The following is an 11,914-nucleotide window of genomic DNA, read 5'->3' as shown; positions in this document are numbered from 1 at the left end:
AGCATGGCATTGTAGAGGGGGAGGGGGAGGGGGCGGGGGCGGGAGAGTGAGGCATCATGCATCACCTGTCAGACACCCAACCAGTAAGGTCGAGACATGGGACTGGAGACACTGGCATAAATAATTACCCAAACCGCCTTGACTAAGCTCGAGACATGCATTTTTCATCCTCAGGGTCGGGGCTTTGAAAAATAAATGTCATACCTCTCCCTGCTGCTTGCTAAGATCACTAACCTGCCAGGCATAATCATACATCCAGCTGTACTCACACACCAACCAACTCCCAAATGAGAGAAACCTTCGGGTTGAGGAGAGCTCAGGAAAGCATTGGAACTAAGATACAGGAAATAATAGTAAAACCTTCACACATAGAATAACATTTAAAGCAGATTTTTCATTCCAAACTCACACTAGAGTAAACAAAAACTCTTTACCTTTCCAAGAGGACAAAAAAATTGGCACTGCACTTCATTAAAAAGTTAGCGATAGGGACTGCCAATTGCCCACAGTAATGTTGTTGACAATCGGGACTTGTAAACAAAAACACTGTGAGTGCTTTCACAGGAATCATTCTAATGGCCAGAATAGCCCTATTGTTTACAGGGTGCTATCAGAAAAACTGAAGTAAGTGAAAATGGCCAACTATATTCTGTCCTTAACCTATTTAGAGTTTTACTGAAGAATAGGATTAATGATACAGGGGATTGTGCATTCACTGTGTTGGAAATGAGCTCAGCCGCAAAGACTGTTCATTCAGGACTTCATTTGCTTCATATAAGGTTTATTACATCTGCACTGAGGGCTGTTTAGGAGACTTAATTAAAGTGTGGTGGTGAACAGTGAACTCTGCTTTATGCACAAACCTTTGTGATATGGCTTTTATCATCAGAGGGCACCCATCCACTTGCAGAGCATCGTGCAGTGTGCCCAGGAAAAAATTGTTTCCAGTGGTATTTTATAGCCCATTACTGAAGAGGAAGTCTCACACACACCATTTTCTCCTGTCTCTTTTTTAATTTGTCTTTGTCCCTGATATTAAAGGGTCAGTTAATCCAAATTACAAAAAAAAAACAAAAACATGTTTTCTCACTTCTGTCGAGTCATGCAGATAATTTTGGCTTTATTTGCCTGAGTTGTGTGATTTCCGCCTTTGAAATGTCTCCCTCCACTCCAACACAGTGGGGGTTGATAGAATTTCCCTTGTGGTGCTCATATTTAAGAGAAAAGTTTATTCACTTATTCACTTTCTTGCTGAAACCTAGTCAAGTACATTGATACAGCTGTCATGTCTGTATGCTAAATATTAAACTTGAGCCAGCAGATGATTAGCTTATCTTAGCTTAAAGACTGGGAGCAGGGGGAAACAGCTAGCCTGGCTCTGTTCAGAGGTGCAAAAGAAATCCACCTACAGCCCCGGCTCCTCTAATGCTAACTGCACGTTATATCTCATGTCTTTAATCTGTACATAAGCTACGGTGTTAAAATAGTAGGTTGTGGTTTTATGGGGAGTTACGTGCTGGCAGTAGTGACTTCCTGGAGTCTCATCATCACTGTAAGGTTGCCAGGCAATTAGCAGAATCTCCAGGGCTCCAGACTCCAGTTCTGTACAGATTAAACAAACAAGATATGCTGTGTTAATTAGTGACCTTTAGAGGTGCTGGTAGGCAGATTTTTTAAATCTTGGACAGAGCCAGGTTACCTGCTTCCCGCTGCTAAGCTAATCGTTTGCTGGCTCTAGCTTCATATTTAGCATACACGCATGAGAGTCGTATCGATCTTCTAATCTAAATCTTGGCGGATAAACAAATTCCCTAAAATGTCAAACTTTTGCTTTTTACTAAATTCAACAGCAAACAATGGTTCCGGTATTTAATTTCCCTCTGCTCAGTAAAAAGTGCACCAGTTTGTCTGCCCTCACCTGGAAAGACGGAACATTTTTCTTTCAGTGACGGCAGAGACAGTCAGTTTGGCATGACAAAGCCAACAGAGATGCAGTTGGACACAGAATAGCCGTAGGTGTCAAGTCAGCCTTAATGAGGATATTAAAACCAGATCATACAGCCATGCTGCTACCTCTGAATGTCACCTCTCCTTCTTCTTCCACCCATTCCTGATCATTTCCCTTACCCTTTTATCCAACCCTCCCACTGTGATGGACTCACTGTAGTCCTGGTGGTGATTTCACAGTCCGCCAGTTAGTGGCTACGGGCTTGGCTAGCCTGTTTGAAATCGTCTAGAGTGTGGGAATGTGATCTCTGTCATCCCCTTCCCCGCACTGCGCTACGTCTGGGATCATGCCCATTGCCTGCTGGGAAAATCCCACCTCCCTCACTGCAGGAGAGAGATTATACTCTCCGTCCAAGCCCCCTCCTTATCACCACCCACCCCTCTAAGCTTCAATTCTCCTCCATGTAAGTAGAAATGTACATCCTGTATTTAATCAACACAAATAAACAAGTCATCTGTATACTGACATTAAGCACACAACAATTCAATAAATATAAAAGCAAGGTTAAGGTCAAATCCATTTCAATTCGGATGGATTTAAAAGCTGGGAGTGTAGAACATATAACAACATGGCTTTATTGCCCAAACTGACATTCAGTAAATGAAATCGGATTGATGTAGAAGCCTTGTTGTGTAAGGCCAAGGTGTCAAATGTCCAAGGATGATGTTTCACATGTGAAAGGGATATTGTAGTCAGACGAGGTGGAAGTTGATGAACTCTGTATCACAGAGAGAATGAGAGGAGGATGAGAAGATACAGACAGGGATAAGAAAATGTATGAATACAAAAGCACAGCAAGATGAGGTGAGGCGGCATGGGTTGAGAGAGATCAGATAAAACTGAAAGTGTGGAACGAGCCGAAAGCGACAAAAGCCAGAGAAACAAGAACAGTTAGATCAGAATGAGATTGGGATTCAATCCTGGAGATGATCCCCTTTTCCTTCCCTGTCCTTTATCCCAGGGGAGTGTTGCCACCTGCTACCACATCCACTTTCCTGTTTGACGATCGGTTACCAAGATTCTATCATCGAGTGTCCAGCCGATACACAGCTTCCCCATACATCCACAGGAACATTTGCAAGCATACGTGCACTGAAACATCCATGTTTATAACCCTGTCGGGCGGTCTAGCCTTCTGCAGCATGAGAAAGCACTTCCCAAGAACATGTGCATGCAACACACAGATAGGCAGTTATAGCAGTGCTTAACTAGAGAAGTAATTGACTCCAATGCCTGCTACACAGGAGTGAAAAATTAGGTGAAATTGACTGTAGGCTGCAGGCTCTGGAGGAGAAGTCAATGAAGAATTAAACTGTGTGAAGGTCAGGCTGTTGTGATTTTGTGAGAGTGTGTATGTGCAGGCAATCTAAGTATACACGGATGCAAGAGAAAATTTATAATTGCTTGTAAACACAGAAACTGTGGTGCTAACTTCTCCATCGATCTATCCTTGTGTGTCTTTAGGTATTCAAAGCTGAATGACCCCGCGGACTGGTTGTCCATCAACAGAACCAATGGTCAGATAATAACCACAGCAATGCTCGACCGGGAGTCCGTCTATGTCAAAAACAATATATATGAAGCCACATTCCTGGCAACAGACAATGGTAAGAGGCTCTTTTAATGCACATTCCTCATCCCTCACCGTTTATTTTACAGCCCCTAAAGCAGTTAATACCAAAACTAAAGTTAAAAAAAGCATTATATTATAAAATACTATTACTATAACATAAAAGATAAATGTAATTTGCTAAAAACACATTGCATAGTTTACATATTGCACATTTGAACCTTTGCTGTGATTGATTATACAAATATTATCAAGCTATCATCTCTGCTCTGAATCCATTTGCAGCTTATCATTTCCACACTGGTCATCATGATTTATAGAAGAACACTGGCTGTTCTTGAACGGGGAGAAGATAAATACAATTTTGATCAAAAGATGCTGTTTAAGCACGATTCTGTGTGTCAGAGATTTCCACAGTTTTGAAGTCCGAGCAGTTATGGCACAGAATCACAGACCTGGAAACTTCTTAGTAATGCTCACAAAAAGTTCTGATATGGTATGACTATTATTGTGTACTACAGTATAATATACATCTAAGTACAAATGAAGCATCCAAGTAATCACCCCGAACCAGCAGCAGACACGTGGGCACGGAAGTAAATGAGTGCCAGCAACAACATATTACAGGCTATAATAATAAAAATAATAAATAACTCAAGTCAAAGTGTTGTTGCCAGTGTGTAGATAGATACATGTTAAAGTGAAAAATCTCAAAAAGGTTGTAACTGAATTCTTACTAACTAACAGGGACTGGGTTCACTGGTCAGTCACAACGTGTGATCAACTCGCCACGACAACAATCTAATTCTGTGTAACGCTGCACCATTATAATAGTAATGCGCCAAGATGCAAGTGTGCCCAGCTTTTAAAGGGAATGGGAGATGGTACTCTGATTGGCTTATCACATGTTATGCCTGAAACACATTAATTAAGAGACAAAGTACAACCCTTTTGAACCATGCGACCATTTTTTTCTGCCGTTAAAATAGCAAAAGTGGAATGTTAAAATAGAGCCCACTGTCTTTAAGTTAAGATACTTGAATACACAGAGTATAACGGCTTATTAACAAAGACATTTGCGTGGATTCACAGGGATGTAAGAACACAGAAGCAGCATTCAAGTGCTGTGCAGCTTGACTAGTTAGAGAAAATCCTGGATTCATACAACTGGTCACATCATTGATCTCCTCTCCTCCCCTCTCCTCCTTCTTCTGTCCATGCCTACTTTCTCCTCCGCTTCTCACAATTCGTGTGGCATATATGAATTTTTTGCTCTGCCTCAAAGTTGAAATTCAAGCTTAACAGAGCACAAACTCAATCACAGCAAACAAATAAGTTCCCTTTTTCTCAAATGGAAGTCAGTGCTTTTTCTCAACTAAAAAAGGAAATTCGTTTTCCCTCCCCAATAGCCTTATCAGTGACGTGCAGTGCACTAGTGTGTTTACCTTAAGTTGAGCTGGCTTTGAAACATTGGTGTATTTATAGTTGTGAGCATGTGGGAATGCACTCATTTCCAACACATTTATGTGAGCGTGTGTGTGTGTGTTTCACATTTATTTGCGATGACTGACAATGTCAGACACCGTGATGTGTAATCTGCTGTGATGATGGGAAGGAAGAGGCACTGGGATTAGAGTTTGAGACGCTCTGGTTGTTTGGACTTCACAAACATCTCTTCTAACCCGTGATTTTTCTCTCCCTTGTAGTTCCTGGCCTTCTTTATCATTTATATACGTTACCTATTCCCTGAAAGAGCATTTTTTTCACCTGACCTCTGTAAAGTGTATTCATGTTACTGCTAGGGTTGACTGATATTGGGACTGCAGTAAGTCCAAAAGATGAGAAGCCAGCAGTTCAAGTTATGTGTGTGTATGTGTGTTTGTGTGTGTGTGTAAATCAGTCTTACTATGTGGGTGTTGCTGGAGTGCCAGCCGTCATAACACGAGAGGGATTATGGTAAGAAGTACTATGAGACAGTAAGGATAGTAGGACGGGACATGGAGAGGTGGTGACAGCATAGTGAGAAGTACACTTGTACTGCCACCATATTTTTGTGTTGCCCCCCAACACAATCTGACGACTTTCTGACACACACATTTCCTTTTCAAACACCTATGGTATTGTTTATGTGTTTGTGTGCTCTTCAAAAAACATATGGTAGACTTGCTACAAGCCTTTTCACCATGCCTCACATCTCTGAGCCACCATCAAAAAAAGGAGTTAATACAAATCCTTTTGAGGAATTTACACAAACATAATTATTTATTTAGCTGGTTAAAACCCACATAATTCTCCTATCAGCTGTGGCAAGCTGCTTCCACATGTCCCCCATACATGGCTAGGATTAACAAACTAGCAGAATGCTGCAGCAGCGTGTGTGTTTGTGTGTGCATGTGTGTGTTTGTGTGTGCATGTGTGTGTTTGTGCGTGCGTGTGTGTCGGTGTGTATGGTTCAGTACGTAGATGTGTTAAATTGGCATTTGAGACAGTACATTAAGAAAGTGTGCTTATAACAATGCATATGAAAGTAACCACTAATGATAAAACTGTTGGATAATGAGTAAATCGTGAGAGAATAAAATACAATGTTTCGAGCAGTTGGAAGTTGTTTAAAGGTAACATTATTATATAACCTGTTGAATGTGATGTGTGATTTCTTTTATTGTTGATGTAATCATAATATAGACTGATATAGTCGTAGTGCATGATTATTGTCAGAATGCAATTACTGAAGTTATTACTGTAATAGTATTGCTATGTCATCAGTTTTACAGACCTTATGAGGTAATAATGAGGATGTCATTTTAATTTATTAACTTGTTAGCCTATTATTACATTTTCTCATCATAGCTAATCACATTAACAGGTTTAGTTACATTTCATCTGTTCTTATTTCATGTTTTATTATTTGACTATCTATATAATGTGTTAGCTGTTACATTATTCACTTTATATGAGGATTATCCAGTTTTGAATTAAAGTATTAGGTGAAATAAAGTAGATGATAAGTGTCACTTGTCCATTTGATGTATCTCTACACCAAGGAAATACAGACTTTAGACTGTACCAATAAATTACCTTTCAGCAACAATTTTCCTACAGCACTCTAGTAAAGTTGTAATTGCACATTGTTTAATGATCACTTGATAAATCTTTATCAATTAATTGCATTTTATTTGTGATCTATAGTACTAATCGTAGTATTACAGATCAGACAGGGCTCAAACTGTCAAAGGACTCACTTACAGCCCTCCGTCTTTAACTGTGTCTCACTCCTCATGTGGCAAATGTCTTGCTCTGTTGCCATGTGTAATTGGCAGATCTGTCAGCTTTGCATAAATCTCTTTGTAAATTACACCGCCCTTATCTCATCCCAGAGATGGGCCTTTGGGTCACTTGATTCCAATGGCTCAGCCAGTGGGGCATGGAGGGGAAATGGCTCGTAATTGGAGGCAGCTAAGGGTCGTCACCCCCTGACACACACTCAATAAACAGCTCTGAGCTTTATACAGCCAAGCACTCGTTCTTTCGATTTCTCTGTGCCACATTTTCATACCACATATACACTTTCATGCGTTCTTCTCCCTGCTCTGCTATCTTACGCTGATTGCTTAAAGTGTCTATTTTTTACCTTCAGTTCTCTAATAATGCTGATGGTGATGGTCTGTTGCTCTGTTCAGTCAGTGCAAAAGGCTTCAAGATTGTGTCTGAGGTGTGTGTGTGTGTGTCTGTGTGTGTGTGTCTGTGTGTGTGTCTGCGTCTGTGTCTGTGTGCACTAGTGCATGTTATTACAGTCCAAGGCTGACAATATTCTAGTGAACCAGCACCTGCAATGGCCGCCTACAGTCGAATCAGACCAGATTTCTCCACTTGTCTTAACAGTTTCCAAAGACTTATACAACACAGACTCAGGTGCAACAGTGGTGCAAAGTCTACAGGCATTCATGTACGAGAGGATCACAATTCTCAGAGCTCCCTAACAAGTCACATCTGCACCTCTGTATGTATAATAAGATCGTTGCTAAAATTCTATGAATATTCAATAAGCCAATCCTGTGCTGTAGTCATTGTGTGTTTAAGTCGTATCTACTTGTAGGATCACATTCAGTTAAGAAGAAAAAGTCACAACACAGGGGTTCTACTGACTTCCACCTACCCAGAGGAGGGTGTTTGGCTAAATCTGCCACGTTTCCAACACAGAATAGTGGAGTTCATTGATGTGTATTGTCTCTGTGAAATAAATGAAATACACTACATTATGCGTCACAAATGAAATGCATATGATTGGCTGCTATAGTCTGCACTGTGGAACATCAACAACTGCTTTCCCCCTGCTTTACCTACTCAGGTAACATTGAAACAATTAAGGACTTAATGACAAATGTATTGTGACGTGAGAATGGAGGACTGAGTGGGCCACGATGAGAATGCCCAGTTCACCTTTCAATAAATACAGTGCATTGTTAAAATTGCAGACAGAGGGGCGTTTATCTACTGAATCATAGATGACTCTCATAGAATTGTGTAAATACACACAGACAAGGACTTGTTTGATTGTGTTATAGTCATCATTATTGTACCTAAGCCCTCTCTAGGCGATTGGATGTGCTGTGTCTGCATCTTGATCGACTGTGATGGGTTTGATTTGGCTGTAAGGCTAAAAGAGGAGCTGGAAAGCACAAATGTCAAAAGTATTTCTGTCAGAGGCAGAAATTCTCCTCCAGCTCTACAGCATCCCTACCTCTAACATCACCAATGTTAATAAACAGTGTTCTTTTTACCATGTCTCTTTTCTTTTTTATCTCACTTTTTATTCGCTTTCGTTATTTGCTTCCCCTCTGTTGGCCTTCAACTCCTGTCTGTCTTCCCTTTCTATCGCCCCTTTCACTGCACACATCTCATGTCATCCTTTCCTCTCATCATGATACCATTTTCTTTCCTCTCTCCCTGCCCCCAGGCTCTCCTGCAGCCAGCGGCACAGGCACACTGCAGATCTATCTGATAGATATTAATGACAACCCCCCAGCGCTCATACCCAGGGAGTCTCAGATCTGTGAGAGGATGAACAAGAATGTCAACGGTGTCAACATCACTGCTGCTGATGCCGACACGGACCCCAACGCTGGACCCTTTGTCTTCGAGCTGCCCAACTTCCCCATCAGCATCAGACGCAACTGGACGATTTCTAGGATCAGCGGTGAGGAGGTCTCAGCGTAGATGTATACTACCAGGGAAAATTGGAAATTATGTTTTTAAATAAGCTCCTTATACCTTTCATGCCTATATATCAGTATCATATTTTGCAATTTCAGCCATGTTGGAATCCTTATGTTGAAACAATTCTCAAGATTTGACAGCTGCAGATAGAAAATGTGAGTTTTGGAACTATAAATGTGATGAATACTAACATAGTAACATTCTTTTCTCTTTCCTTTTTACTCTTTACACAGGCGACTACGCCCGTCTGGGTCTGCGGTACCAGATATATTTAGAGCCGGGAGTGTATGAGGTCCCTGTAATTGTGTCAGACTCAGGGAACCCTCCATTGTCCAATAGGTCACTCATCAAAGTGAAGGTGTGTCCCTGCGATGAAAACGGAGACTGCACCACTCTCGGGGCCGTGGCAGCCGCCGGCCTCGGAACTGGAGCCATCATGTCCATCCTGATCTGCATCATCATACTGCTCAGTGAGTATCAGCCGTACATATCGCATTCATCCAGTGACACTTCACTGCTCTCAGACATGCCACACACCCACACACATACATACGATGTGAAAAGTTACAGCTGCCTGTGATTGGCTTTGATTTGCCTCTCTGCCAAAAAAAAGTGCAGTTCAGGGCGCAGGCATTAAACATTCACCAGGCTGTGATACAACAACATGAACAATAGTTTGTATAATGGATGAAAGTCTCGACTGCTGGAATCCTCCCCAGCATCTCCCGACAAGAAGTTTTTGTCTTCTTTTCCTGGTAGGGTAAATATCTGCTGCTATCTATCTTGCCAGTGATTCATGCTGCTGGCTTTCTTTGTTGCTGTGAGTTGCATCATACATATAAATATAGACAAGTCCTATAGACAAATTCACCCACAGCTGTGAGATTTTTCCAACATATTCTAAAACGTAATACTGTATGTAAATGATCCATTCTTCTCATTAATACAACCACCAATTCAAGTTTTGGAAGAGACCCACATTTATAACTTATTTATCTTTATGTTTATTTTATCAAGTGGAGCCCACAAACTTTTGAAATCTCTTTTCAAAGATGGCACGCAAACACAGATGATTTACATAAGCAACAACAAAGCTACAAAAAAATGTAATAATAATAATAAAAGTTAAATAATAAAATAATACTAACAAGAAAAGAAAGATGAGAGGAAGAGTTTGCATGTCAGGATTCATATTACTGTTTTCTGGTCAGGCACTCCTATGGTTATGGTTTAGGCATAAAAACGACTTGGTCAAGGTTAGGAACAGGCTGTGGTCATGGTTGAATAGACTGTTGGTTGGAAACGAATTATGAAAAGAAGTCTCTCAGTGTCGAAGTAACACGCTTTGTGACTCCAACCATCCACCCAACCTGCTCCATGAGAGGTTTTTGTGTTGGTATAATTGCGTCACGCTTACTGTCAACAGTGCACGGCCACAGGAGGTTAACGTAGTTTGTTGGTTCTTGACGGTCTTTTTACATCAAGAGCAAAAATACACATCTGGTTAAATACATTTTCAGTTTGCTGGTGTGTTCATCATCATGGTTCAAGGTATAGAAATGTCTCAACAGCTGTTGGATGCTTTGCCATGAAATTTGATGCTTACATTCATGCCCCCCTCAGGATGAACTGTCTAAATTTTGGTGATTAGTCTCACGCTGTCATCAGGTCAAAATATATAATTGTCCAATACTTTGGTTAATGACCAAATAGCTGGAAAATTAATGATATTTTGTGTATTGTGATAATTAGTTTGTGATCAAATTAAGATGGTTAATTAAGAACATGGTTAATTTTGCCTGCTTAACATTAGACTTGTCATTGTGAGCATATTAGCATTCTAACTTTAGCATTTATCTCAGCAGCTAGCATGGCTCTTAGTCTTGTTAATGTCAGGCATAAAGAATTTCCTGATTGTCTGTTATGTGTTTTTGATGCAGGTTGTTGCAGCTTACTGTATAGGTTTATCGTGTGTATCATTGCAGGCATGGTGCTCTTGTTTGTGGTGTGGATCAAGCGCAGAGAGAAGGAGAGGCAGACAAAGCAGCTGCTAATTGACCCTGAAGACGATGTCAGAGACAACATCCTCAAATACGATGAAGAGGGAGGAGGAGAAGAGGACCAGGTGAGATCTCGAGAGAGACACACACACACACACATGCTTTCTATGTTGACCTGTACCCTTCTTATATCGGTGTGTCCCTGTGGCTGTGTAGGACTATGACCTGAGCCAGCTGCAGCAGCCCGACTCCTTGGAGCATATCATCAGCAAGCCGCCTGGTGTCCGCCGGGTGGATGAGCGTCCCATCATCCCTGAATCCCAGTATCCAATTAGACCTGTCGTGCCCCATCCTGGAGACATCGGGGACTTCATCCACGAGGTGAATTCCCACGCACGCACACACACACCGGACACACACATTACATCTCCCATGCACAGGAGCTCAAGGGTCATCAGACAGTTTCTCCCACAGTGAGCTGGCCTCTCACTTTCACTTTCCTGTGATCTGACATTTAATGCGATTACTTATTTCTGGATGCTGTTCAATATGTAAACTCCAGTATGGTGATGGCAACAATCTTGAGTTTTGTTTAACTATACAGCTGCTCTCGCTGCGCCAGGTTTATTCTCACACACACACACACACACACACACACACACACACACACACACACACACACTGTTACACACACACAATTCCAACATTGGCACACTGATGCTACAAAATGCTGATTGACAGACTTGTGACAACGCGTTCACACTCGAGAGGTGTTGGCAGCTGTTCAGCTTTGATCCATCCAGCCTTGACTCTCCCTCCCTCCCTCCCTCCCTCCCTCCTTCCCTCCCGCCTCTCTCTCTCTCCCCTCACTCACACATGTACTCACCTGATATCGCTCCAGCAGTCTGGTAAAACACAAACACAGCAAACACATGGTGTTCCTGCCATGCACTGCGTCCCCGGGGGTTGAGGCTTTTTAGGTTTCTATCCGTAGCATTTCTCTGTATTTCAGTGAAGTGGATGAAGTCAAAATCCCTTCACCTGCCCAACCTTCAAGTCAAAGACATTAATTCGTCATTTTCTAAGAATCAAGTACAGGTTTGAGCATTGGCAGAAAAC

General features: G+C 41.6%; 1 protein-coding gene across 1 annotated transcript in view; it reads left to right on the top strand.

The window, feature by feature from the left end:
- Positions 1-11,914, top strand: part of LOC130174831 (cadherin-4-like) — a 233,496-nt gene that overhangs the window by 216,905 nt on the left and 4,677 nt on the right. The window contains exons 12-16 of the mRNA XM_056385049.1: positions 3,473-3,615; positions 8,536-8,775; positions 9,029-9,265; positions 10,781-10,920; positions 11,012-11,176. Coding sequence (XP_056241024.1) covers positions 3,473-3,615; positions 8,536-8,775; positions 9,029-9,265; positions 10,781-10,920; positions 11,012-11,176 — 925 coding nt within the window. The remainder of the gene's footprint in view (positions 1-3,472; positions 3,616-8,535; positions 8,776-9,028; positions 9,266-10,780; positions 10,921-11,011; positions 11,177-11,914) is intronic.

Source organism: Seriola aureovittata, chromosome 9 (assembly GCF_021018895.1).
Source record: "Seriola aureovittata isolate HTS-2021-v1 ecotype China chromosome 9, ASM2101889v1, whole genome shotgun sequence".
NCBI classification, from domain to species: domain Eukaryota; kingdom Metazoa; phylum Chordata; class Actinopteri; order Carangiformes; family Carangidae; genus Seriola; species Seriola aureovittata.
Note: the sequence above shows the minus strand (reverse complement) of the source record. Positions and strands in the feature narration are given on the sequence as shown.